This window comes from Aulonocara sp. 'chitande type north' Nkhata Bay, linkage group LG20 (assembly GCF_057382095.1).
Source record: "Aulonocara sp. 'chitande type north' Nkhata Bay isolate Kocher_YH1m ecotype deep benthic linkage group LG20, A_spYH_male_GT1.1, whole genome shotgun sequence".
Lineage (NCBI taxonomy): Eukaryota > Metazoa > Chordata > Actinopteri > Cichliformes > Cichlidae > Aulonocara > Aulonocara sp. 'chitande type north' Nkhata Bay.
In genome coordinates this window covers 18,259,420-18,277,978 of record NC_141363.1, presented here as the reverse complement: position 1 = coordinate 18,277,978, position 18,559 = coordinate 18,259,420, and the positions used below count along the sequence as shown (strand labels likewise).

The window sequence follows — 18,559 nt, the reverse complement described above, 5'->3', positions numbered from 1 at the left end:
GTGCTGGGCAAACAGGTTTTGCAGCTGTTTGAGCTAAGATTTCCAAGTTATTCACATAATGAAAACCTATACTTTGTTTCGGTCGAGTTCCCCATTCAAATGCATGTAACAGTGAGAAACGCACTGTCTTGGCGAAAGAAAGCGTTTTTGTACAACTTCATATAAATAGCTGTAACTTTTGATAGAAGACTCGGATAAACATGTTTATGGCTTTATCTTATAAAACTCAAGGTTCCCGTGCTGGGAAAACAGGTTTTGCAGCTGTTTGAGCTAAGATTTCCAAGTTATTCACATAATGAAAACCTATACTTTGTTTCGGTCGAGTTCCCCATTCAAATGCATGTAACAGTGAGAAACGCACTGTCTTGGCGAAAGAAAGCGTTTTTGTACAACTTCATATAAATAGCTGTAACTTTTGATAGAAGACTCAGACAAACATGTTTATGGCTTTATCTTATAGAACTCAATATCCCCGTGCTGGGCAAACAGGTTTTGCAGCCGTTTGAGCTAAGACTTTAAAATTATTCACATAATGAAAATCTATACTTTGTTTCAGGCGAGTTTCCCATTCAAATGCATGTAACAGTGAGAAACACACTGTCTTGGCGAAAGAAAGCTATTTTGTACAACTTCATATAAATAGCTGTAACTTTTGATAGAAGACTCGGATACACATGTTTATGGCTTTATCTTATAGAACTCAATATCCCCGTGCTGGGCAAACAGGTTTTGCAGCCGTTTGAGCTAAGATTTTAAAATTATTCACATAATGAAAACCTATACTTTGTTTCGGTCGAGTTCCCCATTCAAATGCATGTAACAGTGAGAAACGCACTGTCTTGGCGAAAGAAAGCGTTTTTGTACAACTTCATATAAATAGCTGTAACTTTTGATAGAAGACTCGGATACACATGTTTATGGCTTTATCTTATAGAACTCAAGGTTCCCGTGCTGGGCAAACAGGTTTTGCAGCTGTTTGAGCTAAGATTTCCAAGTTATTCACTTAATGAAAACCTATACTTTGTTTCGGTCGAGTTCCCCATTCAAATGCATGTAACAGTGAGAAACGCACTGTCTTGGCGAAAGAAAGCTATTTTGTACAACTTCATATAAATAGCTGTAACTTTTGATAGAAGACTCAGACAAACATGTTTATGGCTTTATCTTATAGAACTCAAGGTCTCCGTGCTGGGAAAACAGGTTTTGCAGCTGTTTGAGCTAAGATTTCCAAGTTATTCACATAATGAAAACTTATACTTTGTTTCGGTGGAGTTCCCCATTCAAATGCATGTAACAGTGAGAAACGCACTGTCTTGGCGAAAGAAAGCGTTTTTGTACAACTTCATATGAATAGCTGTAACTTTTGATAGAAGACTCGGATACACATGTTTATGGCTTTATCTTATAGAACTCAAGGTTCCCGTGCTGGGAAAACAGGTTTTGCAGCTGTTTGAGCTAAGATTTCCAAGTTATTCACATAATGAAAACCTATACTTTGTTTCGGTCGAGTTCCCCATTCAAATGCATGTAACAGTGAGAAACGCACTGTCTTGGCGAAAGAAAGCGTTTTTGTACAACTTCATATAAATAGCTGTAACTTTTGATAGAAGACTCAGACACATGTGTATTTGTTTGGGAAGCAGCCAGCCGCCGTGCCGAGAGCGTGACCGAAGAGAAAACAGATGATGGTTCCAATGCCGGAGAGATTGTCGAACGGAAGAGCCATAGAAGTTCCGTAGTGTGAAGGTATTTCGGCTATTTCAAGTCTGACAAAAAACAGAGTAGCGCGTATCTGTGCCATCAGAAACTGAATTTGAATAAGTTAAATTTGAATTTGAATTGCTCAGATTGAATCTGAATTGTAACTTGAATAAATGCTTTTGAAAACTGAGTTTGAATTAGTCTAATTTGAAATTGAATTTATGGTTTGAAAATGATCATCACTAAATTGAAATTGCATTTTATATTTTGAAAATGAATTGATTTGCTTTGAAACTGCATTTTATCCTTTAAAAATTCAGCTCTCGAATAATTTCAGTTTCACTTCTCACCATTCAGTTTCAGTTCTACAATTCAATTTCAGTTCCAAAATTCAGTTTTTTGGAACTTACATCCGGTTCCGGTTCAAGCGCAGATTAATAGAACTACGTTTTACTAGCGGACCGAAAGTGTTACTGACGGGAATCTACAGCGTCTTGAGCTGAATTAAGACTTCAGAAGTCATTCGTCATGTCGAATGACCAGCGGATAAACTCTCAGGTTGGTAATAAATGTATTACATGTATAAGAACAAGCGTCAAGTTAACAAATAATAGCCGTAAGGTAACTTTTATGCTTATTGTAGCTGTTAGCTAAAAACGCTAATTTAGCATAGTTTGCCCTGAATTCAGCTTTGACAAATATGATCGACTGTTTCTAGTAGAATTCCAAAGTTGTCATCTTGGACCCTCTCAGAGTACCCCCTCTGTATGCTTGCAGAGAGCCCTACAGTAGGGAAACATGCAAAACGGTGTCCAAACCTTTGTATTTTAGCTTTATTTATGTCTTACACAGCATCCCAACTCTTTAGCTAACTTAATAACTTTAGCTAAAGTGAATAGTTAGTCTAATTCATTAGTGCAGCATTACTGGGTCACCTCTGTTTGAAGTGATATAACATGATATACAACTATCACTGTGTTTAACTACTATAATAATTCTTAGGGTACTGAGTGCATGCTTAATTAGATTTTTTTTTTTAAACATACTGCTCCATTAATATGTTTGACAGGCTGAAGTTGTCGGGTCACCTCCTAAATCGACCATCTTTTACAGGTGTTTTGTGCCAGAAATGGAGTGTCCACTGAAGACTGAAGATACTGAATCTCTACGCCTTGCCATTGATCCCTCTTGTGCCTTCATCTAGACAAGAGACATTAACTTAACCACTCTCATATGCTCTGTACCTACATCACCTTCCCTGACAGTTGTAGCTTGGCTCATCTGAGGGTGAAATTATAAGAATGTGTTATTTTGCAAAGTGCTCTCTAGGGTTCCTAAATAAAATATGGCATTGAGGTCATTTCTTTTGAATTAATCCCTTCTTCTGAAATATAAGAACCTCTCCTGGTTTTAATGGCACTTTGGATTTCCTTACTTTCTGTTCCACTTACATACCCAAATAGATGCTGACAAGCTGACACAGTAACATGGAAGAGGGAAAGACGTTGGAAAGGACTACTACAAATAAACCCAATGCCTAACAATGAAAAATGTAAAATAAGAACAATAATAATAATAATAAAGATAAAAGATGAAGTAACAAGATTTTAGTTTTGTTTATTCCAAATGATCATCCAGATGTCTGTGACATGTGATGACAAACACCATAATGGAAGGCCTTAGTCATCACATGCTTAAACTCATCATATATTTTTGCATATGCTGAACAGGCAGTCAGACATGCTGTAAATGGGGGGTGGAAAACAGCATGAACACCATACGGCAGGGGTCTCAAACATGACACTGGCCCTTGAGGACTGGAGTTTGAGACCCCTGTCATATGGAATATGACAGGTGTGGTTGAACTGCATGAAGACTCTGAAGTTTCTCTTCTCTTCTGGCAGGACAGGAATGTGGCCTTGTCCTGTGAGCCACTGTAAGGATGTACTTAGAGTAGAACTGGACTGTCACCGGCCTCAGGCTCTTCACCCTTTTCAAAGACAAAGCAGTCATTTAGATAAAATATTAGATATTGTTTACCTGTAAATGCACAAAGTAAATTTTGAAATGTAATCATTGTCAAGAGTGAACAAGCACTGATAGTGTAATCTACAGCTGTGGCCAAACGTTTAGAGAATGAGAAGTGTTGTTTTCTTATTTACAAAGTTTGCTGTTTCAGTGATAGTTGTATATCATATTATATCACTTCAAACAGAGGTGACCCAGTAATGCTGCACTAATGAATTAGACTAACTATTCACTTTAGCTAAAGTTATTAAGTTAGCTAAAGAGTTGGGATGCTGTGTAAGACATAAATAAAGCTAAAATACAAAGGTTTGGACACCTTTTTGCATGTTTCCCTACTGTAGGGCTCTCTGCAAGCATACAGAGGGGGTACTCTGAGAGGGTCCAAGATGACAACTTTGGAATTCTACTAGAAACAGTCGATCATATTTGTCAAAGCTGAATTCAGGGCAAACTATGCTAAATTAGCGTTTTTAGCTAACAGCTACAATAAGCATAAAAGTTACCTTACGGCTATTATTTGTTAACTTGACGCTTGTTCTTATACATGTAATACATTTATTACCAACCTGAGAGTTTATCCGCTGGTCATTCGACATGACGAATGACTTCTGAAGTCTTAATTCAGCTCAAGACGCTGTAGATTCCCATCAGTAACACTTTCGGTCCGCTAGTAAAACGTAGTTCTATTAATCTGCGCTTGAACCGGAACCGGATGTAAGTTCCAAAAAACTGAATTTTGGAACTGAAATTGAATTGTAGAACTGAAACTGAATGGTGAGAAGTGAAACTGAAATTATTCGAGAGCTGAATTTTTAAAGGATAAAATGCAGTTTCAAAGCAAATCAATTCATTTTCAAAATATAAAATGCAATTTCAATTTAGTGATGATCATTTTCAAACCATAAATTCAATTTCAAATTAGACTAATTCAAATTCAGTTTTCAAAAGCATTTATTCAAGTTACAATTCAGATTCAATCTGAGCAATTCAAATTCAAATTTAACTTATTCAAATTCAGTTTCTGATGGCACAGATTTCTGCCCATAAGCGCGCACTGTAAATTGTGCCGAAAGCAAGTCTGGAAATACAATAAACCGGTGCATGCTCAATCTCTGACTGAAAGCACTAATTCGTCATTCGGCTTTTGTCAGATTAAATGTGTGATTATAATCAAATTTATTGGTGAAAACTACAAATACTTTGAATAAAAACAGTGAAATACCTTAATACTCATAACCAAACAATTATGTTAATTTGACATGCAAATATTGTAAAAATTATAGTTTTAGTCAGTTGTTTTTAAAAATACAAGAATTATATGTATTATATATATCCATGCACTTTACAACTGCATGGATGTACTGGGCCTACTTTTAACATGATTCATGAAATGATGCAAATTCAGGGATAGGACTAATAAAAATGTTTTCACAGAAGATGTCATTGTGAACCTGAGAGGTTGCCTCTCTATTTATAGGCTATATAAAAATATACAATTAAAATTGTGTACATTATGTTTTTGGTTTTTTTTAATCATTCGGGCTATTTGCAGCCTATTGTAGAGTAACCTATAAGAAATTATTATTTAACGACTAAGTAATGCTTGTATTCTTTATGTTTCTTTTAATGGGAATGTGATACTTAGACAAGACTACTTTTTTGGGTTAGGTTAGCAATGTCTCATTATTACAGGCTAAACAAACTTACAGTTCGTGGCTAGTTCACTAGTTCATGACTATAGCTAACAAGCCAGCACGAGAGAGAAGACGGGAGAAGAAAACGTCGAACTTTTAGCAACTACGTTTTTAGGACAAATTACAAACATACGAATTCAAGTGTTTTTTTGAGGATCTGTGTTTATTCGTCAGAAAGTCTGCACGGTAAGTTTAATATCTTGGCAACTTTTTTTTCGAGATAAAAGCACCAGTTGATATTTAGACCAATGCTCAATAACCTAGCGCTAGCATGCTAGTTCAGCTGAAAAGCAAAGGCAAACTTTTGAAATACTAAAAATGATCATCTGCGTCTTTTGTAAAAAGGTATTGGTCACATTAAGAGGCTATGTACTACATTGCAGAGTACACAAGAATGAGCCTTGTTGTTTTTTTAAATGTGTTGGCGCCAATTGCAGCCAAACATTCACCACATACTCTGCTTTCAAGCGGCATTTTTATCGTGTGCACAATGCACCTGCACTTCAAGCTACTCCTAAAGCTCTTGTTGCAGATTTAAAATGTGCGGTTTCATTATGTGCCCGCCATTTCCAAACAGTGAAAGAGCTAGTGTCTCACTTAAACGATCATATTACAGAGGGCAGGTCTGTGTCATGTCCAGTAAGTGGTTGTAAGCATATGTTTACAAAAAAGTCATCATTTACTTCTCACATGTGTAGGAAGCATAAAGCTTGTTCCCCAGATGGTATTGATGACATGTACGATTGTCCTCAGCCCCCAAATGACAGTACAGAATATTCAGAAAACACAGATGAAGCCATGCCATCTGCTAGTTCAGCCAGTGATATGCCAGAGAAGGATAGTCATTCTTATCTCAGAAGCATGTGTCTCTTTTACCTTAAACTGCAAGGACAGCTGCTAATTCCTGCCTCTACTATACAGACTATTGCTGAGGAAATGCAGAATGTGCACGAATTGGGTCAAGCCTACACAATAAATAAGGTAAGTTGTTTACTAAAAAATGAAATGAACCCATCAGATGAAGCAGTCACTAAAATCTGTGACTGCATTAAAGAGTCAGATTTGCTCTCTGCTTGCCATCAGGGACAACTAGGAACAACACACACCAGAAATCAAACATTCAAAAAATGTTTAAATACACAGAACCCAAGAAAGTGCCATTGGGAATGGATGAAAACATGACAGGAAAATTTGCTTACTACATACCAGTTGGAGAAACTCTGAAGAGCTTTTTAGAGTCACAGTTATGGAGGAATACACAGTCACAACAGTTTGGGGGTCCTGATGTAGAAATTTTTAAGGATTTATATGATGGAAAATTTTTCAAATGTCACCAGTTCTTTAATGAAAACCCTGAAAGCCTCAAACTGATTTTGTACCAAGATTCAAATCAAATCAAATCAAATCACTTTTATTGTCACATCACATGTGCAGGTACATTGGTACAGCACATGCGAGTGAAATTCTTGTGTGCGAGCTTCACAAGCAACAGAGTTGTGCAAAATACAATAACATAAACAGGCAAAATATACGAATGGCTAAATCTGAAACTAATAAATATACGTACAATATATAATAGTATATGCAAAAAATAATAATTTCTGGATGTGTATACTAAATGTTTTTCTACGTGTGTGTGTGTGTGTATACACATATTTTACAAATTAAATAGAGTCAATAAATAAAATATATAAAAATATACAGAGTTGAGACATGTGCAAAACAGTGGCATTACTGTACAGTATGGAGTGCATAATGTTGAAGTTCCAGTAGTGAAGGTGAGGTGTCTATGACGTGTTCAGCAGTCTGACGGCCTGATGGAAGAAGCTGTCTCTCAGTCTGCTGGTACGGGACCGGATGCTGCAGAACCTCCTTCCTGATGGAAGTAGTCTGAACAGTTTATGGCTGGGGTGACTGGAGTCCTTGATGATCCTCCCCGCTTTCCTCAGGCATCACTTCCTATAGATGTCTTGGAGGGAGGGAAGCTCACCTCCAATTATCCGTTCAGAGCACCGCACTACTCGCTGGAGAGCTTTGCGGTTGTAGGCGGTGCTGTTGCCATACCAGGTGGTGATGCATCCAGTGAGGATGCTCTCAATGGCACAGTGATAGAAGGTCCTGAGGATGCGAGGGCTCATGCCAAATCTTTTCAGTCTCCTGAGAAAGAAGAGGCGCTGCTGCGCCTTCTTCACTGTTTTGTTCATTTGAGGTAGTGAATCCCCTGGGTTCTGCTAAAAAGACGCACAAACTTCTTCCAGTCTATCTGTCATTAAACAGTTTAAATATAAAGGATCCGAAGCACTTACAAAGCCATGTACTGTCAAACCTGACGGATCCAAATTATCAGGGCAAGCCGTTCAAAACTGGAACCTTTTGAGATTGCTGCCAGTTTTGATTGGTGACAAAATACAAAACCATGAGGATGAAGTATGGCAGTTAGCTCTCCAGTTGAAAAACATTGTGGATCTTATTTGTGGGAGCTACTACAATTTTAACATCCATTATCCATCTGAGCTGGCTTCCACTTTAGAGTTTCTTCAGAGGTGAGCAAATATGGCTTTGTTATTACTCATAACTGAGACTCTGGGATCTGGAGTCTGGCTTTGATGTGGTTGGAGTCCAGGGGCCCGTTCTTCGTACCTCGCTAAGTAAGTTAGCTGGATTAGATTGTTGACGATTTCGCGTGATCTTGGATCGTTCGGTTCCCTGAAGCTCATCCGGGACTTGCTGTCATAGCAACAGAGCCGTAAGCGTAAACCTGCTCGGGAGCAGGTTTACTTTATGTAAACAGGATTAGATCGCGGCCACGCAGGTATGTCCGCTTCATTTATACGAAAGCAACAGCGATATTCCACCACTGTTTCACCATAAATAAATAATATCAATGTTACTAAAGATAATGCAGCACTTGATCCTTTTATTGATTCCATACAGATACATACAGGTTGTTATGACATGCATAGGTTCTTTCTCTTCAGCACCCTCTGCTGGTCATAATGGGAATTCTCACCTGCTTTTATTTTGGTGGGGTTTTTCTGTGTTCCTGTGGGTAGAGGAAACAGGAAGCTGGTCGCTTGTTAGCCTGCAGGATATGTTGTTGCTCTTTAAAACGTTTCTGCCTTGGAGAGTTATTGCTTGTGAGTATTAATGTATAACATGTTTACAAGTTTATTTGGTGCATTTCTATTACATAGATTTGTTTAGGAACCAGTTATTTCATGTGCTATGTTTATCTTTGAGGAAGCTAAACTCTCTAAGTTGTATTGTGATCAATACTGAGTCGCTGTTGATTACACATACTATATAACAGTATAGTTCATATCCTAGAAGTGTGTGTAAAGAAGAAAAGACATCTTGTGACATTTACTTTGTGTTTGTTTTTAGTTTTACGGGAAGAAAAGGATGTCAATCATTGAACTACTGACGAAGTAAAAAGCCTTAAACTTACTTCCGCCTCCAATGTTCATTGAAACCGTTAGCTGTCTGTCAAGTTGGGCAAAGGGACGCACAATAAGGACAGAACAGTAAAAAAGCAGCTTCTCAGCGGGCAGAGATAATCAAAGACAGCAACTTCGTCTGCCAGCACGTCTCATCTCTACTACTGCTTACGCTTGCCACACAGCAGCATTGTGGGATGGAGGACACACAAGCCACAAAAGAAATAACGCAGCTGTCGGCTCTAGAGACCAGGTCAGTGGCCTCTATAGCATCGAGTGGATCATCAGCCAGTCGAGCCGTTGCTGCAGCTCGTGCTAAACTGGAGGCAGCTCGCGCACGAGCCGATTATGCCAAAATAGAGTCAGAAATGATGATTGAAAAGGCTCGCATAGAAGCCAAATTGAACACTTTACAGTATGAAAAGGAGGTAGCAGCAGCTATGGCTGAAGCCAGCATCCTTGAGGTTGCAGCAGAGGAGTCTGTCAAAACTGAAAGGAAACCAGCCTTTGAAGAGACTGCTGAAAGGACACGGCAGTATGTGGAGCAGCATCTACAGCCAACCGAGAGTGCTAAACCAGAGGAAGAGCATAGAGAGTCAACTGTTCATGAGCTGAAGCCCACGATTCAACCCAGGCAAAGCTTTGGTACTCCATATGTTGAATCTCACTTGTTCAAAATGAGAAACAAAGCCATTCCAACATCAGGGCTATCTCAGGAACCAAAGTCTGGTATTTATCCCCACTCAACACCGCACCCACCAGAGAGCACAAGGGAAAGGTCGCCTGATCGAGTCACACCTCAACTCCTACCAGATGGCAGTGCTCAGGTGGGTGATATAGCAAGGTACTTGGCACGGAGGGATCTTATTAATGCTGGTCTCACAAAGTTTGATGACTGCCCTGAAAATTACTGGGCGTGGAAATCCTCCTTTCTGAATGCAATCAGTGGACTAAAACTCAGCCCCAGTGAGGAGTTGGACCTCCTTATTAAGTGGCTAGGGCACGACTCAGCACGGCATGTGAAAAGAATAAAGACGGTGCATGTCTGTCGTCCTGAAGTTGGACTGGACAAAGCCTGGGAGCGCTTGGAGGAATGTTTTGGCTCTCCAGAGATAATTGAAAAAACACTGTTCGACAGGCTTACAAACTTCCCAAAGGTCAGTAGCAAAGATCCTGTTAAGCTGAGAGAGCTTAGTGACCTGCTGCAAGAGGTTGAGGCAGCAAAATCAGAGGGTTATCTCCCAGGGCTAAGCTATCTTGACACTGCACGTGGTGTCGCTCCAATTGTGGACAAGTTACCACACAATATCCAGGAAAAGTGGCTCTCTCAGGGTTTTAGGTATAAAGTTGACCATAGTGTCATTTTTCCGCCATTTTCCTTTCTCTGTGACTTTGTCTGCAGAGAGGCACAAGCCCGCAATGATCCAGGCTTCAGGCTCTTAGCATCTACAACAGACCACTTTAGATCAGATACTACAGTGAGGAAGACCTATAAGGGTTTGGTCTCTGCTCACAAGACGGAAATATCACAGGGGAAAGCTGGCCAAGACAGCGTGAGAGAGCAAACCTGTGATGTGGAAAGGCAGTGCCCTATTCATAAAAAGCCACATCCCCTCAAGCGCTGCAGAGGGTTTCGCAATAAACCCATTGAGGAGCGTAAGACCTTCCTCAAGGACAATGGTATCTGTTTTAGATGCTGTTCTTCCACTAGTCACATGGCCAAGAACTGTAACACAACAATCAAGTGTACAGAATGTGAAAGCAGGAATCATATCTCTGCCCTTCATCCAGGACCACCTCCTGCAACTCTCTTTGGTCATGGCGGGGAGGGCACAGAAGAGACAACTCAGCCTGCTATAACATCGACTTGTACCGAAGTTTGTGGAGAGGCTCAGAAAGGAAGATCCTGTTCTAAGATCTGCTTGGTAAAGGTTTTCCCAAAAGCGCAGCCAGAGCGAGTGACAAAGGCTTATGTCGTGCTCGATGATCAGAGTAATCGGTCACTTGCCAGGTCAGAGTTTTTTGATGTTTATGGCATAGAGGGGTCAGAGTCTCCATTCACACTTCGTACATGTGCGGGAACAACAGAAATGATGGGTAGAAGAGCTACAGGCTTTGTAGTGGAGTCACTAGACGGAGCCACATCAGTCACGCTGCCGACAATAATTGAATGTAATAACATTCCGAGTAACAGAGCTGAGATACCTACCCCTGAGGTGGCAGCAGAACATGCTCATCTAAGGCCAATAGCCCATCTCATCCCACCACTCGATCACAAAGCTGAGATCCTCCTTTTACTTGGACGTGACCTACTTAGTGTCCACAAAGCGAGGCAGCATAGAAACGGTCCTCACAATGCCCCATATGCACAGAAACTGGACCTGGGATGGGTCATCATTGGTGATGTCTGTTTAGGTGATGCTCACAAGCCTGCAGCTGTGGATGCCTATCATACTAATGTGCTTGAGAACAATCGCCCATCCTATTTCAGACCATGTCCAAATATGGTTCATATCAAAGAGAATTATGGGTCCAAGTCTGAGCGTAAAGCCTTCCCTACCACCGAAACACCTATAGTTAAGGCATGCACTCTTGGAAGCACCATCTTTGATACATCCGAGGACGATAACAAAATCGGCCTTTCTATTGAAGACAAACTGTTCCTAGAGGTCATGAAGAGAGAGATGTTCATAGATGACAGCAACAGCTGGGTGGCGCCACTTCCATTTAAGGGACCTCGCCAGTGGCTGCCCAACAATCGCGACCAGGCCGTCAAACGCTTATCCTCTCTTCAGCGCACCCTTGAAAAAAGGCCTGAAATGAAGAGGCATTTCTTTGCTTTCATGCAGAACATATTTGATCGTGACCATGCTGAACTGGCTCCTCCACTTGAGGTGGACAAGGAGTGCTGGTACTTACCTACGTTTGGGGTGTACCATCCTCAGAAGCCGGATCCGATCAGGGTTGTGTTTGACTCAAGTGCAAAGTGCCATGGCGTCTCTCTCAATGATGTTCTCCTCTCTGGACCTGACCTCAATAATAGCTTATTGGGAGTATTGTTGAGGTTCAGACGTGAAACTGTTGCAGTAACCGCTGACATTGAACAGATGTTTCACAGTTTCATTGTAAGAGAGGACCATCGAAACTATTTGCGCTTCCTCTGGCATGAAGACAACAATCCTGCCAATGACATCTGTGAGTATCAAATGAAGGTTCACGTGTTTGGCAACAGCCCCTCACCATCCGTAGCTATATACGGCCTTCGATGTGCAGCAGCTCATGGTGAAGAGGAATTCGGATCAGATGCACGACGCTTCATTGAGAGGGAGTTCTACGTTGACGATGCGCTTATGTCAAGGCCCACAGCCAGTGAATCTATTGATCTAATGAAGAGAGCACAGGAAATGCTTGCCACATCTAACCTTCGCCTGCATAAAATAGCATCAAACAGCTCTGAGGTTCTTGATGCGTTTTCTCCAGATGACCGTGCAAAGGGGCTTAAAGAGCTAAATCTGGAGACTGATGTGACACCTACACAGCGAAGTCTTGGTCTGATATGGGACCTAAAGAAAGACGCCTTTACCTTTCGAGTAGCAGAGACAGTGAAGCCCTTTACAAAGCGAGGTGTTTTAGCTACAATCAATGGTCTTTTTGATCCCTTAGGATTTGCTTCACCGGTTACAATCCAGGGAAAGATGCTGCTGAGAGAACTTTCAAGTGAGGCCCTAGACTGGGACACTCCACTGCCTAGAGAAAGGGAGGCCGAGTGGGATACATGGAAAGAATCTCTTGTCGATCTCAAGAATGTACATATTCCAAGGACCTACGCTTCTGCTACGATGTCAACAGCAATCAGAAAAGAGTTACACATCTTTTCAGATGCCTCCACTAAAGCCATTGCAGCAGTTGCTTTCCTAAAGACCACTGGCGAAAATCAGAACCATCAGGTGGGCTTCGTTCTAGGGAAAGCAAAATTGGCCCCACAATCTGCTCATACAATTCCAAGACTGGAATTGGGAGCTGCTGTTTTAGCTGCAGAGCTTGCTGAAGTCATCACAAGTGAACTGGACCTAAATCTTGAGGCAGTTGAATTCTACACAGACAGTCGTGTGGTTTTAGGCTATATAAGCAACCAGACGAAGAGGTTCTATGTATATGTTGGCAACAGGGTGCAGCGAATCAGGAGGATTTCAGGACCAAAACAATGGCACTATGTCCCTACGAGCTCTAACCCTGCTGACATAGGCACACGCTCGGTGCCTGCCGCCATGCTTGGTGACAGTGCCTGGCTTAAAGGACCTGCCTTCTTGTTACAAGCTAGTGTTACAAGAGAAGCTGAAACCTATGACCTTGTGGACCCCGAGTTGGATGATGAAATACGCAGCTTTGTCACTCACACGAGTAATGATGGGTCTCTGCTTGGATCGCAAAGGTTCAGACGTTTTTCCTCTTTGAAGAAACTCCTCAAGGCCCTTAGCTTGCTCATTCATATTGCAAAGGTCTTCAAGAGCAAAGATGAAGGTCCCTCTTGCAGTTCATGGCATCATTGCAAACAGTCTCGCACAGCAGAGGAACTGACAAAGGCTGAGATTGTCGTCATCAAAAGTGTGCAGAAGGAAATGTTTGAGGAGGAACTTGCCTGTATTGCTAATGGTAAAGACATACCAAAACACAGCTCTTTACAAAAACTCAGTCCCTACTGTGATGATGAAGGACTCTTGAGGATAGGTGGAAGGCTCAAACACGCCAACATCGACTACAAGGAGAAACATCCTCTCATTATTCCAGGTGGTAGCCATGTTGCCAAGTTGATAGTAGAACACCATCACCAGCGAGTAATGCATCAGGGACGGGTGTTCACAGAAGGTGCAGTCCGTACTGCTGGATATTGGATTACAGGAGCAAGGAGGCTAATCAAGCAGATTATCCACAACTGTATCACCTGCAACAGACTTAGGAAGAAAGCAACTGAGCAAAGAATGGCAGATCTGCCTTCTGATCGTATCAGCACCGAACCTCCTTTCACCTTCGTGGGTTTGGATGTATTTGGCCCTTGGTCTGTGGTCACAAGGCGCACAAGAGGAGGCCAGGCAAATAGCAGAAGGTGGGCTGTTCTTTTTACGTGTCTTAGCACACGTGCTGTGCACATTGAACTGATTGAGTCGATGGACGCATCAAGTTTCATCAATTCCCTGCGTCGATTCTTCAGTTTGAGAGGGCCTGTTAAGCAGATTCGATCCGATTGTGGGACTAATTTCGTTGGTGCTTGCCGGGAGCTAGGTTTCACACTGACAGATCCCGACGTGTCAAGCATTAAAACATACCTGGGAGAAGAGGGATGCACCTGGATCTTTAATCCACCTCACTCTTCTCATATGGGAGGAAGCTGGGAACGTATGATAGGATTGTTGCGACGTATCCTGGATGCAATGCTTCTCCAAACCCCGCACTCTCACTTGACACATGAGGTGCTTTCTACTCTAATGGCAGAGGTAACAGCCATCATTAATGCTAGACCTTTGTCTCCTATCACAACAGATCCTGACACACCCTTCCTGTTGACACCTTCCATGCTTCTCACTCAGAAGGTGTGCACTCCTCTTCCCCCTCCGGGAAGTTTTATTGAGAAGGATCTCCATCGACAGCAGTGGAGGCAAGTTCAACACCTTGCAAACACATTTTGGACCAGATGGAGACGGGAGTACTTAGGGACACTGCAAAGCCGGAACAAGTGGCAACGTAACCATACAAACCTCAAGGTGGGAGATTTGGTGCTCATCAAAGACGCACAAGCGAGGCGGAATGAATGGCCAATGGGACTTGTCAACCAGATCTTCCCGGATAAGGATGGCAGGGTCAGGAAGATTGAAGTGAGGGTCTCGAGAAATGGAACTATTAATATTTACCTGAGACCTGTGTCAGAGACAGTGTTATTGATGTCCCCAAAGGACTGAGAAGTATGTGTGTCATGATGGTAAACATTGTATTCAGATATAATCTGTAAAATCTTGCAGTTTATGATGTTTCAGTTGGTTCATAATGGTATTTTACAATACCAGACGGGGAGTGTTATGACATGCATAGGTTCTTTCTCTTCAGCACCCTCTGCTGGTCATAATGGGAATTCTCACCTGCTTTTATTTTGGTGGGGTTTTTCTGTGTTCCTGTGGGTAGAGGAAACAGGAAGCTGGTCGCTTGTTAGCCTGCAGGATATGTTGTTGCTCTTTAAAACGTTTCTGCCTTGGAGAGTTATTGCTTGTGAGTATTAATGTATAACATGTTTACAAGTTTATTTGGTGCATTTCTATTACATAGATTTGTTTAGGAACCAGTTATTTCATGTGCTATGTTTATCTTTGAGGAAGCTAAACTCTCTAAGTTGTATTGTGATCAATACTGAGTCGCTGTTGATTACACATACTATATAACAGTATAGTTCATATCCTAGAAGTGTGTGTAAAGAAGAAAAGACATCTTGTGACATTTACTTTGTGTTTGTTTTTAGTTTTACGGGAAGAAAAGGATGTCAATCATTGAACTACTGACGAAGTAAAAAGCCTTAAACTTACTTCCGCCTCCAATGTTCATTGAAACCGTTAGCTGTCTGTCAAGTTGGGCAAAGGGACGCACAATAAGGACAGAACACAGGTCATTTCCTAAAAAAGGGAAATGTACTATTAACATTCTATTACATGTATGTGATTATTACAGATGTAATTCATATTTCAGAGTAGTAATAGTAAATTACTTCGTGTAATCAAGATGGGAGACCACGGCTATAAAAGCGAAGGTGGATTTGGGAAGCCGATCAATGTTTCTACTATCGATGCGTAGCCCCTTTTACGACACCCAATGATCTCACATTACTTCATCCAGCTGTACTAATCGTCAACAGCAGGTGTGTTCGGAGAACCGGATTAGCGAGCTCACGGTTAGCGTGATGATTTGGTCTTGGATGTGTCATTTGATCTTGGATGTAGTAAGCGACGTACGAAGAACGGGCCCCAGGTCTGGCTCTGAGTCTTGGTCGGCTTTGGAGCCGGATTCAGTTGTTTTTTGTTGTTGTTGTTGTTTGTTTTAATAAAATAACAGTCTGACCAAGCCTGGCCGAGACTCAGGGCTAGACCAAGCGTCAGCTGACGTCTGACTACCTATAACCTTTGCTTTGGATTTTAAAATGCTAAAGTGTGACATATCACTGCAAAAGACACTCGTGAAGGGTGCCAATACTTTTGACCATGTCTGGGAAGGGATCTCAAAACTGGATTATAGATGGCAGAGAGTTGGTGTCGTAAACCACCGCCTCTGTTCAAAGATGGTCGCTCACAGTGGACACCAACTCTCTGCCATCTATAATCCAGTTTTGAGATCCCTTCCCAGACACCTTAACGCCCACTCACATCCTGGGCCATCTGATCTCAGGAATTTGCATAAGGTGGGGCCAGGTTTCACAATGAACTCACCCGAAACTCTGGCTGATTGGGACCCACACCCAGTTTCACATAAGTTTCACATAAGTTCGCTGCAATTGCAGCAAACTTATCAGTCTTTGCTCGATCACTGCGGGTGGACTTGTCATCAAAGCGTAGGTGTTGCATGATGTCTTGGAAGCGGTTTCGTGCCATAGTTCCAATTATCTGTGGGTTTCCCAGGTTTGCTGACCAGCAGTCATTTAGAGATGGAACCCTGTTAACCCCCCGCAAGATGACAATTGCAATAAATGCCATTAGTTCAGGGAGGTCCATGAACCAATGAACATGCTCCGTGCACCACTCAGCAGGCCATTTGTAAATATGTGTACAAATGGTTGGTTTTTTGTACTGTTTTTATCAATAAATCTCAGCAACAAAGGACATACACCCACCATGTGTGTTGATTTCTCCCTAAGATGGCAAACTGAAACACTCCCAAGTTGATGACTTTTGGAGATTTATTTCCCTGGATGATTGAGAATGCATCAAGACGAACACAAAAGGAAGTTCACAGCTTTTAGCAGCTCGCCCACCCCCTCATCCACACACCCCCACTCCCCTCCCTCCAGAATTCCCAGGTAACAACCTAATTTACATATGAATGACTAGCCAATTTAACTTCCACTTGGCTGAAGCTAAAGCTTAGCTAAAAGCCTACCAGCCATTTGGCTGCTCTCCGGGAGTTATTTTTTTAAACACGTTAACCTCCTAAGACCCGAACTCTTCCACAACATGCATTTTTAATTTCTCTTTGATATTTGGGCATATTGGGGCCCAATGAATGTAAAAACAAAGAATTACCAGATTTTTTTTTTTTACCTTATTTTTGTTTTTAAGAAGAATGAGAGCCACATATGAGGATACTCGTTTAAAATTTTGATAGAACAGTAGCAGTATAATGTCCTCATAAGTAGATATCAGGCCCATGTAGGGCAAAATTGAGTATTTTGGTCTAAATAACCTAAAATGTGATGTCCACATATGTGGACGGCAGGTCCTAGGAGGTTAAAGGACTACTGCAACATTGTAGTAAACATGGGCTGGCCTCAACTTTCTGATCACGTGCTGCTGCCAAAATTTCAAATGAGTAATTTTCTCTCAAAATAGTACATTTCCTCAGCTTAAACATTTGATGTTACCTGAGATACATTGTGATTAAACTGTAGTTTTATGAGAGATGCATGTCATTACACTTTGTCAGCTTCTTCAGAATTGGGGTTGAAACTGATGGAAAGCTCTGTACTTGGACCTGGTGCAAAGCAAACCACTTCTATGCCTGGTGGTTCCATTAAAAGTGCTGAAAGTGAACCAGTTTATGTGAAACTTGAAACACGCACTGTATAACATGCACCAAATAGGTCGATGTCAAAACAGTGCTTTCACAAAATATATTAAACACAAAAATGAATTAAAATATGGCATTCACTGGAACAGTGGTTCTGAAACTTTTTTTTGCTAGGCCCCCCTTTGTTTTACAAGAAAATCTTTGCGCCCCCCACCACCTAAATCCCCTAGTTTATTTCACACCTCAAACATTTAGTAAACCAATTAAACAAATAAAAGCTGCAATAAATTACAGGTAGCAATAAACTACTAACTGTTTTTTGTTACATCCACATCTACACGGGTATTTTTGAAAACGCAGCTTTTTCTATGCGTTTGGACCTTTCGTCCACACGTAAACGCCGTTTCAAATTGCCGAAAAAGGAGAACTGTCAGATTTGGAGATTTTCAAAAACTCAGTTTTTGTATTTACTTGTGGACGAGGAGTTTGTCAAGCAACGTCAAAAGGTATGTGCCTTTTTTCACGTCACGCTGTGCGCCATGTTTACATGAGATGAATTTCTACAATGGCAGATGGATAATCTTCCTATCTGCAGTTTTTACACGCTTACATATACACACGCAGTTAGTGTCCCTCCATTTAGAAAGACAGGCGCCATGATGGAATTATTTTACGTGTAGTTGTTTTTTTTCCTGTGTGATAATATTCAACATTACTATTGATACATTTTTCAAAAAAATGCAGCTGTGCAAAATGGTTTTAGAAACATAAACTAGTGTTTTTCCGCGATTTGGACAGGGGGAACAAATTGTGGCAGGATCACCCTGATATTATTTGTATCCCACTGTAACTTTACTGTATAAAGAGCTGTATAAAAAGCCTCCAAAGTTTCAGGAGTTGTAAGCCAAGAAGTGTTTGTGAACTAAAAATCAAGAATGCGGG

The 18,559-nt window shown here is 41.3% G+C and overlaps 2 protein-coding genes across 2 annotated transcripts; both read left to right on the top strand.

Moving 5' to 3' along the window:
* The first annotated feature begins 5,727 nt into the window (after nucleotides 1-5,727).
* LOC147305422 (uncharacterized) lies at nucleotides 5,728-8,855 on the top strand. Its single transcript, XM_086278069.1, has 2 exons — nucleotides 5,728-6,404; nucleotides 8,808-8,855. Exons 1-2 carry the CDS (start codon nucleotides 5,742-5,744, stop codon nucleotides 8,853-8,855), a joined length of 711 nt encoding a protein of 236 aa, XP_086134195.1. The 5' UTR covers nucleotides 5,728-5,741.
* Nucleotides 8,388-16,795, top strand: LOC147305421 (uncharacterized). The gene is made up of 3 exons (XM_086278068.1): nucleotides 8,388-8,560; nucleotides 8,808-15,118; nucleotides 15,366-16,795. Exon 2 carries the CDS (start codon nucleotides 9,058-9,060, stop codon nucleotides 14,812-14,814), a length of 5,757 nt encoding a protein of 1,918 aa, XP_086134194.1. The 5' UTR covers nucleotides 8,388-8,560; nucleotides 8,808-9,057; the 3' UTR covers nucleotides 14,815-15,118; nucleotides 15,366-16,795.
* Nucleotides 16,796-18,559: the final 1,764 nt, after the last annotated feature.

Coding starts and splice junctions, on each gene's coding strand:
- LOC147305422 (XM_086278069.1), top strand. CDS start 5,742: ATGATCATCTGCGTCTTTTGTAAAAAGGTATTGGTCACATTAAGAGGC. Junction 6,405..8,807: donor AAGCCTACACAATAAATAAG/GTAAGTTGTTTA, acceptor GTTTGTTTTTAG/TTTTACGGGAAGAAAAGGAT.
- LOC147305421 (XM_086278068.1), top strand. CDS start 9,058: ATGGAGGACACACAAGCCACAAAAGAAATAACGCAGCTGTCGGCTCTA.